This window comes from Chiloscyllium punctatum, chromosome 9 (genome assembly GCF_047496795.1).
Source record: "Chiloscyllium punctatum isolate Juve2018m chromosome 9, sChiPun1.3, whole genome shotgun sequence".
In the NCBI taxonomy this organism is placed as follows: Eukaryota; Metazoa; Chordata; class Chondrichthyes; order Orectolobiformes; family Hemiscylliidae; genus Chiloscyllium; species Chiloscyllium punctatum.
In genome coordinates this window covers 99,503,088-99,521,807 of record NC_092747.1, presented here as the reverse complement: position 1 = coordinate 99,521,807, position 18,720 = coordinate 99,503,088, and the positions used below count along the sequence as shown (strand labels likewise).

At 40.6% G+C, this 18,720-nt stretch overlaps 1 protein-coding gene across 2 annotated transcripts in view; it reads right to left on the bottom strand.

The window, feature by feature from the left end:
• The window catches only part of tbc1d4 (TBC1 domain family, member 4), a 283,205-nt gene extending 266,656 nt beyond the window's left edge, over window positions 1-16,549 (bottom strand). Inside the window, exon 1 of one of the 2 annotated variants that reach the window (XM_072577967.1) lies at window positions 15,245-16,549. In XM_072577967.1, coding sequence (XP_072434068.1) covers window positions 15,245-15,658 — 414 coding nt within the window. In that variant the 5' untranslated portion in view covers window positions 15,659-16,549. The remainder of the gene's footprint in view (window positions 1-15,244) is intronic. The other variant, XM_072577968.1, reaches the window with a different exon arrangement.
• Window positions 16,550-18,720: the final 2,171 nt, after the last annotated feature.

The following is an 18,720-nucleotide window of genomic DNA, read 5'->3' as shown; positions in this document are numbered from 1 at the left end:
GCTTGGATTCACAGTTGGTTGCCCAGTCCAAATGCCATCCGCTAGCTGTGGGTTTCAAAAACATTACTTTCCTGAGGTAGCAAAGAGGAAACAGATACATTCTGATCGAGACTGACCTCTACAGCTATAATTCTGTCATGGAACATGACAGCCAAAGTCATCAAACTGTCTGGCAATTTGAATTAATGCTTCATTCGCATACAAGAACTCAAATCTGTCAAACACTTAATTACATAAGACTTTTTATTTTTAAAATTTATTTCGAGTTCCCCGAGTGTTTAACAGTTAGGTACGCACAAACAACTGTCTGAGTAAGTCTACTGCATGAAACAAGAACCAAAATATTGAACAGGTTTTTGGTGATCAAATTCTAGTTTATTGCTCTTAAGCGTTTACCACCTCTCATGACTACTAATTAAACTCGATGAGCGGTAAACTGCACGTGTGCTGCTGTAAAACAACTACCCAAAAAGAAGAATGATCAAATTGCTTCAGGGTCAAATGAATATAATTTGTAAACTGAACCACACTTCACACCTCAGCGTTGTATTGGATCCTGAGCAAAGGGTCAAATTCTTTTTGTCTGAGCGTTCTTCCTGTGATATTGGGGAGGGAGTAGCTTTTCAGGGGCTCGGAGTTCATTCTAACTAAATTATTTCTTTGGTGATGCACTCAAGTTCATAAGAACATAAGAAATAGGAGCAGGAGTACAGCATATGGCCCCTCAGGTATGCCCTAGTGTTCACTATGATCCACCCTAGGCCTCAAATCCTCAGTCATAAATTCCCTTATATTTGCACAATTCTACCAGCCTCCTGTTTTCAGTAACTTAACATCGACATCTCCTTGAGGTAAAGGATTCCAGACATTCACTAACCTCTGGGAAGAAATTCCATTGCATCGGAGTCTTAAAAGCGTGTCCCTCTACCCTGCAACCATGCCTCCTTGTTCAAGATTTCCTTACCACTGAAAACATCTTCACAACTGCTGTCAAAGCGCTCAGAACCTTCTTTATTTGAGTAAGTTCACCCCTCATTCTTCTAAAGCCTGTACTATTTAGTTATTCTCGATAAGTCGATCCCTTCATCCCAGGTCTAGTGCATCACTTACGGACTCCCTCCAATACCATGTGATCTTTTCTTAGATATGGGGATCAAAACTGCACACAGTATTCTGGGTGCAGCCTCTGAGTGCAGAACCAGTAAGGCATCCAGAATTCGCAGCAGACTCAGATAAAATCCAGTCTGAAAACATTGTCTTCAGAGAAAGACTGACAAATAAAGGCAAGAGCTGTGCAAAGCAAGCAGAGTATAGACCACATCCAACCAGCATACATTTACAAAACACAAAAGATTACGGTCATTAGATGTGATTAGGCAATTGGACAGCACTTGCTAACCCTTCCTGACTGTTCTAATAGCCACAGTAACAACCAATTTAAGGTGATCAGTTGAGCTCACACCATAGCTCATTGACATTTAATAGAAAAGGTAAAATGTTCATTCTCTGCAAACAAAAAGAATATGCACAAGCCTTGCATTTTTTCTGAATTACTCATGGTAATACTCATACTATGGTTCCCCATTTATTTTTCCACGACAATGTTGAGAGTCAATCCAAGTCAATTTGTCGAGCAATTGGCAACCTTTTCTCCTGGCAGAGCTCTAGGTCTCAAAGCAACATACTGCTGACACTGAAAATCTGAAATAAAAACAGAAAATGCGAACAAGATTCAGCAGTTCAGACTTTATCTGATGACAAGTCATTGACCTGAATCATTTATCGTTTCTTTATCCACAGATGGTGCCTGGCTTGCTGAAGGTTCCCAACATTTTCTATTCTTATCAGGGGAATGAGGTACATAGTTCGAGGGCTGTGCAGAGAGAGAATCAGAGGGCAGAAGAGGGAGAAAGTGGCAATGGATCTTGTCAGATTGAAGACAAACTCAAAACTTTCCAGTGGTTCAGGACCCCAAAAATTTTCAGTGGAAAGCCATATATGAACATTAACATTCCATTTGATTAGCCTGATCTATGCAGTGTTACTGATCATCAAACAGTACAGCAGCAGAACTGACTAAACACATGGTAACTCAAGGAGACTTCTGTAGCAGAGCGCCCAGTGTCAGGTAAATTCAGATTGACTGAATGGCTTCCCTAATGGCTGCATGTTCGATTTTTCAATCGGGCTCCTTGCCTGGTTTCAACACATTGCAGGATCAGATCAAAAATAAATTTATTGCTTCCACAGAGAAGATCAACTTCTTTTCCGCTATAAAACCAATTGGGGATAAAAAAAAATAGAAGTTTGCCTCAGTGATGATATTAATCATCAGTGGGGATGCAACTGAAAAGGTCCAGACATTAAAATCTAGCAACAGACCTGCTAAGGTAAGATTCATGCAGAGGTAAAAGGGGAGATGCCAACAGAATCCAGTTTCTGCTCCTTAGCTCACTGGTGCAATGCAGCAGAACAAATAGAATCCTCGTCACTGGGCTGCACACCTTTACAATACCAAGCCAGATGTGAATGTCAGGATGCAACAAAGAGTAAGAGGTGGCAGAGCAGAATCAGAGGGAAACAGGCACATCTGCATCCCTTTCAGAAGACAGTACTCCACATTACAAACCTAGAGTGGGAAGTCTTATTGCAACATGGAGACTGTACAGGAAGACAAATGTGTTCCCCACCTTATGTCCTTTCACAAGTCCTCACTCTGTTGTCTGGCATGAATTCCAACTGCTGATCCTGGATTTCTTACTTTTCAGCCAGCCCACTAGAGAGTCAATGGAAATCCCTCCCCGAGGGCAATTATCTTTTTTTGCGGGGGCTGCCTATTTGGTTTTCAAAGTTTCTTTTTCAATTCTACTAACTCACTTATTAGGTGCAACCATCACATAGTGGCAATATCATCTGTATCTGTGTTGATAGGAGGTATTTGGATTCTTACAGAAGAAGAATGAAAACAAATCTTCAACATCTTTCACAATTATCAATCTTCCATCCAACTTAAAGACCCAACACACAAGGAATACACCACAGGACATAAATTAACAGGGTTTGTTTCCCCAAAACACGTCTGTGCAGAAAGGACATCATCCTAAACATCATCATTCCATAGATTGGTGAGGTCACAGCTAATGTCATTCCATCTTAAATACAAAAAGCTGGAAGATTTTACTACCCATTTTACTAAATCTGAGATCTCAATCTCAAATAGCAATAGGGTCAGTGTTCATTACAATAGCAATTATATTACTCCTCATACTGTAATTCCTAACATATGCCACCTTGAGTTAAGGATTCCATATTTATTTACAAGGATATCTCTACCCATGCTGAGTCTGAGTTATCCTGGCTAACAGATTGAGCACATATTTAAAACTGTTCCCTCTCCTATGCAGTCTTCCCTTCCCACTCTTGCAGCTTCGGTCACCTACCTCATAATCTCCCACACATTTGCCTTCTACCCATTCCCCTTGCAGTCTCCTTCTTCCTCCAGCCCTTCTCCCACAATCCACACTTCTTACAGACTACTTCTCAGTCTTTCATCCACTCCACACCTCTCACAGCCTCTTCTATTCCAAAAGCCCTCTGGTAACCTCCTCCTCCACTCTGTCCCACTAGCAAGTCTCTCAGTAGTAAGCACAAGGGAGAAACAGCCAAAGATTGAAAAAAAAAGCTCATCATCATTCTGTCCCTTCCACACACAGGAGCAACACTAAGAACTTTCTCTGGTCACCTTTTAGATCAGAAGAGAGTGGAATCTTTTCTCTTCAAGAAACAAAGTCACACAGGAGAGCAAAGTCAGAGGCATCAAGGGCAGAAAGGGAAAATTGGATTATTTTTGGAATATTTTAAGTGTGTTGAATGTTAAATGGAATGTAAATGTAACAGCAAACTTTCTATCACCTACTTGCTGGCAAAACATGTCACTCAATAAACAGGAGCTGGAAACAGAGGAAGAAAGATGTTTACAATTCAGACTTGAAAAGCCCAGTTTCAACAAGCGTATGTTGTAGTACTCAAAACTGATATGTTGTATCAGAAGTGTAGCAGAGCTACTACAAATCTGAAAAGTGAATTTGATTGGTTAAAAAGTAAACATGACACATTTTGCTTTTGTGATTTAGAAGTCGGAAATTGTCGTCCTCATTCCAATTATGTTGATATTCATTTTAACTTTGATCACGTACAAAGAGCAAGATTAGGTAGCTGCTAGTAATCTCTTTCTGGAGAGAAATCAAGTGCTGGTCAGCTGGAAGCTCAATCCAAATTCAGATCTCAAGTTCGATTAAAAATTAGACAGACAAGGCATCATGGTGGCAGCAGCAGTGAGTAGGTCATGGGAGATAGGAGGAAGATGGGGAACAAAGGCACTCAATCAGAAGTGGGTCAAGCAAGGACTGATGATAGTCTGCAGCGCTTGGAGGGGCATTTTTGTTAAAAATTGTTTTGCAAAAACATAACTTTTTAGGAGTCACCTCCACGAAGCTGTTACAGGGATACATATAAGACCACACCAACTCTTGGTAAGGTGAACATAACCTGTGACAGACAGACTTGTAAGGGCTAACTTCTGTTTTAGGTGAAGACCTTGGACTGCTAGACTGAACTCTTCACAAGATAGCGTAATGTGTACATGCAAACCACCTGACAGATTTAGGCACCAGTTTTATGCCTGTGAATTGAAATGCAATGCCAATGAAGTTCTAGACCTTTGTATTGTGCTGAGATGAAATAAGAGTTAGCAAGCATTTCTTCAGGTGCTGAACTCTGCAGTAGTGTTTGTCTGCAAAGTTGAGATTTGAGACTGAGTGACGAGACTTTAAGGCAGTAGGGTGGGATGAGAACGACAACACGTGGTAAATTAAGATGAAGTTGGCCTCAAAAGCCCTAGGAAGTAAAGGATTAAGCAGTATTACTTTCTAAGCAGAGTCACAATTAATCCTTTTATTACTGTCAATTTGGTCCCACACCCACCTCCAAAATTTACAAATTATGAGCAAAATATTCAATTAAAATTCTTCAAACTCTCACAGATTAAAAAAAAGGTAGCACTTCAAAGCACCAACTAAATCAAAACAGTTTCGTTTTAAACTTCTGGCTTCAATTCTTAATGTCTATAAAAAGTCTGACATGGATGAAGTCATTGCACTTCTGAGCCTAATTTAGCTGAATTCCTATGGGACTGGAATTATAAAAGTTAGATCGGAAAATACCATCAGACGTTCAAAATCCCACATGGTACTCCTATTTTGTGCCAGTCTTTGCACTGAAATTAAAGAAGTACTTTGATCTCAATGCATTTGCGTGTTTGAGTTACATGGGATACTTTGGCATGATAAAGGCAGCATGGAAATACATATTGTTGCGATCCTCACCTGTAGCCCATTCACCATCAAAGTTGTTCCGTGAATTGTGAAGGAAATATTGACTGTGATGTGAATCCTCCAAATATGGTTTGGATATTATGCAGCTTCACATGGAAATATACAGCTTTACATTGCAATTATTGTATTTGGCAATATTCAACTAACTGGCACTTAAGTTGTTGCGTCATATTTATCATTTTGGCTGCACCCCCCTCTCTCTCTCATTTGATATTAGCACAGTATACAACAAATAAATTTGGCTTGTTTAACTCCACATGCAATGATTTTAATTTAGTTCACGGTAATTTAAATAAAGATTTAACATATATTATACACTCAGTTCTGCTATAATGCGGTAGTTCTATTATCATGCAACCCTGTGTTATAAGAAAATCGCGTAATACCAGTGCCGTTTAAACTAATGATGCCAGAACCGCTTTATAACTAACCAATACACGCTTTAAAAGTTTGCACTTTAGAAACAGTGTCCCCAATTCACCAATCATGTTATAGCGAATTTGCATTAATGAAAAGCGCGTTATAGGAGAATATCCTGTATATAGAATGCATAATACTGTGGATTGTGGAAAGCTGAAACAAACACACAGGAACACCACAGGTGTGGCAATGTCTGTGGAGAGAGAAGCAGAGTTAATGCTCAGACTGGTATGGCTCTTTTCTAATCAACATGTGCGGAGATGCAATTACACATCCTTGAAGCAGGTGGAACTTGAAGCCAGGGCTCCCTGTCCAGGGATAGGGACACCGCCATTATGGCACAACAGGACCCTAAAATACACATCATTAAATTCTCAGTTGGAAGCCATCAGGCATGGTCAGTATTGAACTGATCATGTTGGCATTCTTAGCACCACGCATCTGAGCTAATCAAAGGACTGATTAGGGATAGTCAACATGGCTTTGTGCGTGGGAAATCATGTCTCACAAACTTGATTGAGTTTTTTTAATAAGTAACAAAGACGATTGATGAGGGCAGAGCAGTAGATGTGATCTATATGGATTTCAGTAAGGCGTTCGACATGGGAGACTGATTAGCAAGGTTAGATCTCACGGAATACAGGGAGAACTAGCCATTTGGATACAGAACTGGCTCAAAGGTAGAAGACAGAGGGTGATGGTGGAGGGTTGTTTTTCAGACTGGAGGCCTGTGACCAGTGGACTGCCACAAGGATCCGTGCTAGGTCCTCTATTTTTTGTCATTTACGTAAATGATTTGGATGCGAGCATAAGAGGTACAGTTAGTAAGTTTGCAGATGACACCAAAATTGGAGGTGTAGTGAACAGCGAAGAGTGTTGCCTCAGATTACAACAGGATCTGGACCAGATGGGCCAATGGGCTGAGAAGGGGCAGATGGAGTTTAATTCAGATAAATGCGAGGTGCTGCATTTTGGGAAAGCAAATCTTAGCAGGACTTATACACTTAATGGTAAGGTCCTAGGGAGTGTCGCTGAACAAACACACCTTGGAGTGCAGGTTCATAGCTCCTTTAAAGTGGAGTCGCAGGTAGATAGGATTGTGAAGATGGCGTTTGGTATGCTTTCATTTATTGGTCGGAGTATTGAGTACAGGAGTTGGGAGGTCATGTTGCGGCTGTACAGGACATTGGTTAGGCCACTGTTGGAATATTGCATGCAATTCTGGTCTCCTTCCTATCGGAACGATGTTGTGAAACTTGAAAGGGTTCAGAAAAGGATTTACAAGGATGTTGCCAGGGTTGGAGGATTTGAGCTACAGGGAGAGGCTGAACAGGCTGGGGCTGTTTTCCCCGGAGCGTCGGAGGCTGAGGGGTGACCTCATAGAGGTTTACAAAGTTGAGGAGCATGGATAGGATAAATAGACAAAGTCTTTTCCCTGGGGTTGGGGAGTCCAGAACTAGAGGGCATAGGTTTAGTGTGAGAGGGGAAAGATATAAAAGAGACCTAAGGGGCAACTTTTTCACGCAGAGGGTGGTACGTATATGGAATGAGCTGCCAGAGGATGTGGTGGAGGCTGGTACAATTGCAACATTTAAGAGGCATTTGGATGGATACATGAATAGGAAGGGTTTGGAGGGATACGGGCAGGGTGCTGGCAGGTTGGACTAGATTGGGTTGGGATAGCTGGTCGGCATGGACAGGTTGGACCGAAGGGTCTGTTTCCAAGCTGTACATCTCTATGACTCTATAACCAACATCTGGTCTGATTCCTCTCCAACAATGAACAACAATTTTGCCTGCTTGAGAAAAAGCTGCTACTTGGTTAACAAGTGGATTCTGACCAGTCAAGGCACTACTATGGAAAACAATTGTCCCCTCTGCTTTTGCTTAATTTAAAAGCAGGCACAAATGTCTGGACATATTCTGTTTGTAAAGAACAGGGACCTGTGTACAAACACGTTTGACTTCTAGCAAGACAACTGAGCTAAACTGATAATCTTAAATTGGTTGCTAGTGCAATTGTGAGCCCTCTCAGGATTGTTTAGTAAATCAGTACATGGTGTTACAGTGCTGCTTCTTCTTACATTGGAAGGTATTGTAAAAATGCCATGGCCAGGATAGGTATGAATATATTACATATTACAAAACTCTATCTTCTTTTTCAAACTGACACACTGATTTTTATATGTCATCTGACTTTGGCAACATTGACTCCAGGTAAGATTCAATTTTCAGCAAATAGATGGTTCAACTATGAACAATCTCAGCTATTTGGGAAACTCTCAAATCCTTTCATGAGGATAAACTATACACAATCAGGACAATGATACACCAGCCAAATTGTCTCCCTGCCTCATTATGGATGGCAGAAACATTCAAAATAAAATGTCAAAGGATAATTTGAATTATATGATTCTCTTAATTGAAGGTGACCATGGATTCCTCAAACCTCTCAATTCATGAAAGGCCCTAACACATGATGTGCGTCGGTCCAAATCACCACCTGCTTTGGAAGAAGGCCTTTGGATTCACCTGGTAAAGACAGCCAAGTTTGTGACTTTACTTTAAAAGTTCCAACAGAAGCTGCTCTGATCCAAAAAGCACCATGAGACCAAGCGTCAGAAACAGCATCTGAGGAGCTATTGAACCAGCCTCAAGTCAACTCAGCAGCATAGTAAAACCTTGATAGTGTTAGAAGGATTCTGTTCCAACTTTCTAATTTCACCTGATACCTGCCAATTCTACAACAAGAAACTTTGCAGCTTACTGAGAATCCTCAGTAACTTTCCCAATCTACATTCCAATTAAACCATCAATCCTTCTGTGGTCTCAGATGAAAAATGCTATGGCAGAGACGGAAGTCATCACAATATGGAAATATATTGTTTTTTCTTCATCTGTATCTAACCTTTCTGTGTACCAAAACACATGTGAGATGTCATGATACCATCTCTGGGGGTATGTATGTGATAAACAAAACTATCTTCTTCATAAAACCTGCTGCTTGAAATTACTCAAATTGAGCCTTATGACCTAGAAAATACACACAACTCACAGACAATATACTTTGTTGACCATAGTCAATAATTAAACACAAATTATCTCCATGAGAATCAGTAGCAACTTGCCATGATCAATTACTGTGAGTAATTACTGCAGTTTATATTCCATCTACATCCAATACATCATTATAGGAAACGTGCATTCAAGCAGTTCATCTTTCTAACTACTGTACTTCAGATAACAAGAGGATTTAAAGATAGCATTAAAAATGTTCAAACATAGTTCCCTCACTGCTGTTTTCATGTGTAAATCAGTTACATTTTCTGGTCTCCAACACTCCCTGATTCCAACGATGGGAGGTAACATGGATTTATTTCTGAGAGAAGGTTAAAGAGATCCAAAACAAAATTCTGAAAACTTGACTGTAAAGCAATTAAACTAGCAATGACAGTACATTTTAAACTAGGCTTTCACTGCAAACTGGCACAGCAGTATACATATTGGCTGTCACATAAGGACTTTGCTTTTAGATAAACGTAAAACATTTCAGAACAACTATGAGCTTTCTTTCTTTTAACCTAATGAATATTGAATAGTCAGTCATTCTCAAACTAGGGTTTTTAAGAGACTTTCCCAGATGTCCAGAAAATAATATGATAGTGCTTAATGAGAAGGGTTGGGTTTGAAAAGTAGGCAAACACTCAGGGTGGTGTCTGGAGTTCAGGGAGCCCATGATCAGGAATAAACAAATGAATGGGAGTCAAAGGTAGGAAAGGTGCAACTGCCACATGCAATTCTGCCTCACCTAGGACTGGCAAGCACTTTAGTAAACAGACTGCATTCAGTCAACACTCATTTCATTAACTCCTGCAAGTAAACTGTTGATTTCTTAAAAGCATTATCAGATATCGTTATGGGTGCACTTTCATTTTAGCAGTATCATTTAGAATATACAAATGTACATTTGAAAAGGAAAAAGTGAAAGTTGCTATAGTCCCAGGGAAGCGTGAGTCTACTTGCCTCAGGTGAGAGGCTCAAGTGAAGAGCCTTTATGGCGAGGATTAAGGAATTCAGTCTGTGCTGTTGGCTTCACTCTGTAACACAAAGCAGCTATGCAGTCAACAGAACTAAACATCCCCCTTTATACAAAAGGGCCACACTGCAAGCCCAACTCACAAATGAGTAAGATGGTGTAAGGGTTTCAGTGCCAACCTTGTATAAATTTAAACAAAACTTAACAGTTAACCATCAGTCATTTCTAACTGGTGAATTCCTTATGGCAACATCTCCACCAGTGCCCTATTGCCCATCAATTACCACTCTCCTGTTATATAGTATTAATGTTTTTTTTACCTTGTACATTGAGAGTCACATGAATTATCCAAATTCGCACCAAAACAATAAACTTCAACAATTATAGATTCATAGAATCAAACAGAATGGAAACAGAGCAGTTCATTCCTTTTAGGACCCACCTCCTGTGTGAAAAGGTTGCCCCTCAGCTCCCTTTTCAATCTTTCTCCCCCACCTCAAAAATATGCCCCCTAGTTTTAAACTGCTCCACCCTCAGGAAAAGACCTTTGCTGTTCACCTTCTCTATGCCCCTCAGGATTTTATAAACCTCTCTATAAGGTCACCCCTCAACTTCCTACGCTCCAAGGAAAAAAAATTCATATTATCCAGCCTCGGCAATATCCTAGTAAATCTTTTCTTGAACCCTCTCCAATTTAATAATATCATCCTTCTTATAGCAGGGCAACCAGAACTCTACACAGTACTCCAAAAGAGGTGTCACCAATGTCCTGTACAACCTAAATGTGATATCCAATTCCTAAACTCAATCGTCTAAGCAATGAAGGCAAACGTGCTAAACAACTTCTTAACCACCCTATCTACATGTAATTTCTTTCAGCAATACTCATGTACTTTCTGTTTGGTAGTAAAGATCATATCAGGAATATTAGCATGAAGACAGCCACAATTATTAATCTATTTGACAAGGGGTCCTTCAACAAGTGACCTCAAGAACCACTGATTACAAACATGTATAAGGAAACAAGGAAATGCACTCAGTTTCAGGGCAACTGGCTGCCTCATATTTTAAGTGATTGCCCTCATTTTGATTGTTTGCCCAGGATGCCTTTTCTCCCCTATTTCTAGGCCATCCTGTGGGACACTGAGCCTGGGCATCCCAGTTGAGTGATTTAAGCAGGACTACAAGTTACAGAGTCAGCCAACTGAAAGATGATAATCTGATGAGACACGAGCAGCAACCTCCCATCCACCGCTGTTATGGTCATCAGCAACACCCCTCAACCATTCAATTGGGTTACTTGTATCCTACTTGTCCTGCCCCTAGGGTTGAAATGTCCTTTATTCTATTTCACAAATGTTAGTCACCCTGCTCAGCTCCTCATAGAAACATAAAAATTAGCAGCAAAAGTAGACCATGTGCCACTCAAGCCTGCTACGCCAATGAATAAGACCACAGGCTGATTACTCCACAATCCTGCCTAGCCATGATGACCTTTCACACACCTAGACTATCAAGTTTATCATCTATCTACCTGCCCCTAACTTAAGAATAATCAAAAGACTCTGCTTCCAATGCCTTTAGCAGAAATGTTCCAAACGCTCACGGTCCTCCCCAACGACAGTAATTCTCCTCATCCATGTCTTCAATAGGTGATCTTTTATTTTCAGCAGTGACCCTTGTTCTAGATTCTCCAACAAGGGGAAACATTCTTTCCAACATCCACCCTGTCAAAACCTCTTGGGATCATGTATGTTTCAATCAAGTCATCTCTTCTGCTTCTCAACTACAGCAGATGCAAGCTTAGCCTGACAACCTCCCCATTTATTAAGATAAAACTGCAGACAAGTGAGAAAGAAATTTTGCTGAAAATCTGAAAGAAAATCCCAGACACAACAACAAACAGGCTCTGGGTTGTGTGTAAGATATTCACCTCCTGGACAAACATTCCAAGTTCTGCTGACTATTTACGCAAGATTTTTTTCTTACATGAGTCTCGAGTTCACTTTTTATCAACTAGAATCGACTCAACTACTTGCCCTGAAGTGGTGAACAGCATTTATTTTCTTTATAACCTTCTTGAGTCGATGATCCCACTTTCCTCAATATACTTGAATACATATGGTTGTGCTGCTCTCCACCCACAGATAATTATGTAAAACTGTTTTAATCATTTACAGCATATATAAATGGCAACAATAATGTAAATGAAACATACAGGAAAATTTTGGAATCATTCTGCAGAACACGAAGCAAAATACTGCACATGAAAGGGAACAGAAGCGGTATTAGGGACGTGGAGAACCAAAGACATATCTCAGAGGAGATGTTGACTGGAGTCTAAGCATTTCTCCACAGGGAAAAGGGAACATTAGAAGGAATATCAATATCAGGCAGCTCAAAGATACCTCTTGGTAAGTGCAATGCACATGGTAACCTGAGACTGGTCCTCCAGCCACACTTTCTAGCACAGGCAAGAGAAGGCCGAGAGAGAACACAGAAAACAAATTAAACATTAAAAGGACAACATAGTCAGAAAAAATGAAGAAAGCTGAATCAATAAGTGGACAGGAGTATCAGACCACTGGAAAAAAAACAGTAGAACCAAAATAAAATCTTTAATTCCTTATTTACTTAATTCAATTACAAGATGTGCTGGCAGTAACACTATACCGATATAAGTGGTTCTTATGTTGCTTAGGTGATCATTATATTATTTGCATTTTTGGACAATGCATTCCAGAGACTGTTTTATTATGAAAAGCATCACAATCGTGTACTACCCTGTATTTTCCAAAGTTACAACTTAAGATGATGGTTTATTCAGTCAAGCTAAGAATTAGAGAAAATACACTTTGCAAGTGATTGTGCTCATGCAATAATGAAATGCATCTTCTTTTCTAAGCAGAAACAAAAGGTAAAGGTGCAGACACTGAAAACTATTTTGAGACAATTCTAGCTCCATAAAGAATGCTTAAAGATAGGCCTTCCACCTTTTCATACTTGTGCTTCTCCATTTCACCCTCTGTCCATGGGGACAAGATTAAACTGTAAATGACAGTCTCCTGTCTATTCCATTATGGCTTAATTAATAAGTAATGCCTATAGGGTCTGGATGGAGGTGCTCTCCTCAGTAATGTATGAACTGTTATTGATTTCACTATATAAAATATTGCAGCAAAGCCTGAAATGTACATATTAGGTTTATAGCATTCTGGCATAAATAGCTATTCAACAGTGAGACTTTGTACAGTCACCACAGTTCTGAGCGAGTGAAAGTTCAAGATCGCAAATATATAGTGTCTGGGATAACATCAGGCCTTGACAATGATATATCCCATGATAAAGGAAAGCGATGAATTTCTAGGAATTTCTTTCTAATTAAAATGTCATTACAATACCCTTCAACTCTAACTGAAAACCAGAACACTTCATGCTGGCAGTCTAAAATATAAACAGAAAATGCTGTAAATACTCAACAGATACAGCTACATACACAATGAAAGAACATAGCTAATCTTTCAGATCACCTGATGGTCAGGTGAAAGGTTATCCAACTGACATATCAATACCTTTCAACCCCACCTATTTTTGATACTTTATACAAAAGGTTGTGTGGCTGACTGAATACACACTATCTATAATCTGATTGTAAAGAATGCACTGATTCATTGGATTGAAGTCCCAACAATAACTGATGATCAGAAACACCTAGTGGTCTCAAATCTATGTTAATTCTAAACCTCTGAAAACGTTCAATCGCACTGAACTCCAGACATAGTCACTAGGACCACAGATCCTTCACACTTTCAGATGGGCTCTTGAGGATTGCGATATTGGTGAGATCTTTCTACATGAAAGGGATAAAGATGCTGAAGTACTGCAAACAATAACCACATAACTGAGAAGCTGTGTCGTAGCTTTCAAAAGACCCAAGCAAACTAAGTGAACACAAGTGCAGAGAGCATTTTTGATTTTTCCACATGCTGCACTAATGGAAGATAGTTTCAAATATTGACTGAAAATATCTATTTTGACATATTACTGTTACTAATGGATCCTATATCTCGATGCAAACTGAGGCATCAGTTAAAGATCTAAAGTCAGGAAAAGTTAGTTTTTTTGCAGAAAATATTATCACTTCACAAAATTATAGAGACCATCTCTCTCAAATTTCCTGAGGAAAATATCTTTGTATACATACATCCAAGCACACCTTGTCTCGATGGAATGACACATACCCAACTATAGTTTACCCATTCACATCACTGCTTACTTGCAATGGACACATAGCTACTGGAGTCAATATACACACAGACTGAAAGCTAGCTGTTCATCTGTGTGCACATATTAAACAGCAAGCCCAAATCCCAAATTTCTGGACAGCAACATCATTTTATCCCAAGTTATTTAGTGGAAGTAGTCTTTGTGCTTAGATTATCAGAGAAGTCATGAAAAACTCCATAGGAAATATCAGATTTTAACTGATTTATAACTGCCATTAACATATAATCCTGGTTGTCTGCTATTGGTATGAAATAATCTCTGATTATCATGATACAATCTCAATAAATCTTAACATCATTGACCAAAGTAATTACTATATTGGCCTCTTGCACCACTGTTTGCAGAAGTCAAACTGATTTTGATTCCTCCACAGTTCATTCACAGGAATGCTGCATTTTCTTTTTAAAATGTACTAAATCCCATTACTTATTTGACGTATAATGAAAACCTATTATCTTAAAAAATATATAAAGCCCTCAAATATAACAGGGGCATCAGGTTCATCCAGAACTACTTTACAAATTGCTATTAAAATAATCAATTTGTTAGCAAACATAATAATAGAGCACTTCATATCAAACCAAACAGTACTGCAAAAATTCCACTGTTACCTAACAAACATGATCTGTAGTTGTACTTATTCACAGTCAAGGAGGAAGACCCTTTAAAAAAGATACAAACATGACTCTTCACTGCTGTTTGTATTCACGGGTTAGTCAGCCGGGCAACAGTCAATCTCAAATAAAATGCTGTACTTTTACAGTGAGCTAAATCGTGTGAAATGTTGCTGTTCTATTATTTTACAAAGCCAGAAACTTGCAGTCCATCACTCCTTGATTATCTGATAATAGCAAGTAAACATTTGATTTCACTTAAGTTACATTGAAGTTACATTGAAGCCTTGACTCAGTTTTGTGATCAACACTCAAAAACTCCAGGCTGGCAGTCCAAGGTAGCTGAATTTGAGCAATGGTTAAAATTATTTTAGGAACTCAGGTTTATTGTGATTGGATTACTGCCACCATGTGTTTAGACACATGTCTAACACTCTGTGGTAACTGCCAGGACTCTAGGTATTGCGCCCAAATGCTCTAAATTAATCACCTACCTGGTTTGGGTCAGTGGCTCTGAAAACATGGCAAGCCATCTCCGACTCTGGGTTGTCAGGTTGGGTCCTGATCAGGTAGGCGAAGTAGGTGAGGTCATGGCTGTTGTGGATGAACCTAGTGACATGCTGTGCCTTATGCTCAAAGATGAAGACGGAGGGGTTGCTGCTGGTAGCTTTGGGCACACACCTGATGAGAGGTGGTACCAGGCTGAGCTGAACCTCGCGTGCAGCCAGGGATGACCCTAGCTCCTGTTTCTCACAGCGCCTGCGGATCTCAGCCATGAGCCAGGGCAACATGGGCAGCGTGGTCCTGCGGTCCAAGGTGGAGCAGCCCATGTACCACAAGGTGAACTGCTTCTCAGGTTTGCTCTTTTCCTCGGGCTGGCCTTGGCTGTTGCCGCTGTCCTCCTCCATGCTTGGGCTTCACTGACAGTGGGGGGGGGGGGGGGGGGGGGTCCTGGAAGATGCTGCTTATTCCTTTCCCTTGTTCCTTGCACTGGGTTTCAGTTAGTGCTTGAGCTGCTCCAGACCAACGTGAGAGGACCTCACCACCAACAGGCTCCCGGCTCGCCGGGCCACTTGCTCTGAAATGCGGGCAAGTTCGGTGACTCGTCCAGGGAACAACAAGCCAAACTCCAAGCTGCTGTCGGGTCCAGCCGGTCAACACGCAGGGATGCGTCTTCCTGCCAATCCTTATCAATATTTGCTATCTCAGCACTTCACGCATTATTGTTTCCGATTACATAAGGATCCGCAAACGTCAATAGCCTTGCCGAATCTTGACCCGATTAACAATTTGCCTTCCGCAGAGGAGAAATCCCAGCCTCCAGAATTCCTCCTGCAGGGGTTGGAGATTTACCACAGCAGAGTTTGGGGGGAGGGAGAGCAGAGGGGAGCCTGCCGGCAGCTCGTTCACTGAGCATTTAAGCAGATGGTGCCTGCCGTCCTATTTTCTGCTTTCAAAAGGGACGGGGGTAAACAAGAATAATTATTTTTACAAAGACAAACAGGCGGCACATGCACTCAGATCATGGCCTTCTTTGCAACACAAATAAACTCTCTCTTTCTCTCTCTGGTTCAGGAGAGTCCTCCTATGCCTGAGCGCTGGGGAGGAGATGCAGATCCCTGCAGGAGCACAGGGCGAGAGTGTGGACCTCGATCCCCAGCGCCCCAGCGAGTCACCGCAGCGCCCTGCACTTGGCTGCGCCTTGCTCCTCTGTCCCGGGGCTGTTGCCGTCTTACCCGCAAGTGAAAAGGAGCAGGAGCAGGAGGAGGAGAAAAGGGCTTTTGTTTCACGTTAACTGGGAAGTGGCCACGTGAGCGGGAGGGGAGGGACGAGGGAGGGATTAAAAAGAAAGTGACAAAACAACACTACCGACTAGGCAGGCAGGTAAGGTAGGTCAAAGGTAGGTCTGCTGTGCCTTGGTCATTGTACACCAACATCCAACTGGAAAATGACAGTGCCGAAAGATCTTGGACAAGTCTGCATTCACTAGCAATGAGATAATGGTTTTACTTTTTTTCAATCACAAGGAGCAGTGAACGCTTGCTTCAGTTGTTCGGGAGCTGAGTTAAATCGAAGCTCTACTACCTGTAGTTTTCCTGATCACAGGGCGGACACCCAGAGGGAGTGCAACCAAGGTTCATCAGACACGGATGGTAGGGCTGCTCCACTTCTCAGGAGAAAGTGAGGACTGCAGATGTTGGAGATCAGAGCTGAAATTGTGTTGCTGGAAAAGCGCAGCAGGTCAGGCAGCATCCAAGGAGCAGGAGAATCGACGTTTCGGGCATGAGCCCTTCTTCAGGAATCCACTTCTCAATCAACCAGTAGCACACAGGGTGGGATAAATGGCATATGCTCCTCCTTATTAAAAGTAAGCAATGCCTGGTCATTATTGCTGGCTGTGAGCAAACTGGCTGGTGTCTTCCTGACATTGCATTCATTGGAGTTGAGAAGAATGAGAGGTGATCTGTTTGAAACATCAAAAATTCTGAGTGCAATTAACGTAATGGATGCTGAAAGGATTGTTCCCATTATGTGAGAGTCTAGAAGGAGGGGTATAGTGTAAAAAGAAGGGAAGTAAGGAGAATTTATTTCTCTTAAAGTGTTTTGGTCTGTGGAGTTACCTTCTTCAAAGAGCAGTGGAGACAGCATTGTTGAATATCTTTAAGACTGAGTTAGATTCTTGGTTGACAAGGAGGTTATAAGGAGTAGGCAGGGAAGTAGGGTTAAAACAACAATCAATAAGCCATGATTGTGTCAAATGATGGAGCAGACCAGAGGGGCCATGAAATGTTTTTGAAATGTAATAACTGTTGTAATATGGGAGCCAATTTCCATCCAATAATGTTACATATATACATATATATTGTTTTGTAAATCAGAGGCGATTAAATTAATTAATTCAAATCCTACGGATGAGCAATAAGCTGTTACCAGTTAATGATGAGAATGTAGACGAAAGAGTTGTTGTAAAAAGGGAAGGAAACCAGTGGCCCTTCCACTCTGTGGTCTATGTATTATCCTGGATCCACATCAAAATGTCTTGCAACTGCCCTCTGAAATCACCTAACAAGCACATTAATGATGTACAATGAATGCAAAATGTCAAGTTAATTTGCAGCAAATTTAGAGTTTGGATAAAAGCTGAATAATGTAAAAGCATTATATCAATTTCTCTTAATCTCTTGTTACGTTTTCAGTACCAGAACTTATCTGACTTTTCCAAATTTAGTTGTTAGCTTAGTTTTTGAGTTCATCATGTCCCAGCTGAGGAGTAAATTCCTTTCCCACTTTTGAGTGTTACATTCACAGGCAGCCCTGTCTACTCATCCAACTTCAAAAGAGTGCCCTCTGCTGCACTAGTGAAGTATCTCCATTTCCCAGAACACACGCTGTCCTTAACTGTGAGATTCCCAGTTACTGAAATTGACAATGAGAAAAGCTTTGTTTTGTGACCATAAGAAGCAATGACCTTCAAGGATTCTTACAATTCTTAGGGAGAAAAGCTCATCCGCTCAGCTTAGATTGAATTCAGAATTTACAAATGAAAAGTCAACTTTCATCTAAAGGGTCTGACCCTTTAGAAAATTATGCTTTAATTGTATGTTTTGTCTGGAAGTTGTTCATGTTGAAATTCAACGCAAAATCAACTTCAAAAACCATCAAAAAATAGAGTTCTTATTTTAACTGCTACCTCCTACGATGGTAGGGAAAAGGAAAAACAAGAAAATTGTCAGTAACCTTGCCTAAGATGTGAATATTTGGCGTTTGGCATGCATCCTGAGTGCATTGTAAATATTTTGCATAGATCTTATTGTGATGGCATTGACAAAGATTCATTTTAAAGAAGATCTCCATGACTACAATATCTTTCACAGCCTCAGGATATTCCAAAACACTTTACAGCCAATGAACAATATTTAAAATGTAGTTACTGCTGCAAAGTAAGCAGCCAATTTGTGCACTGTCTTCA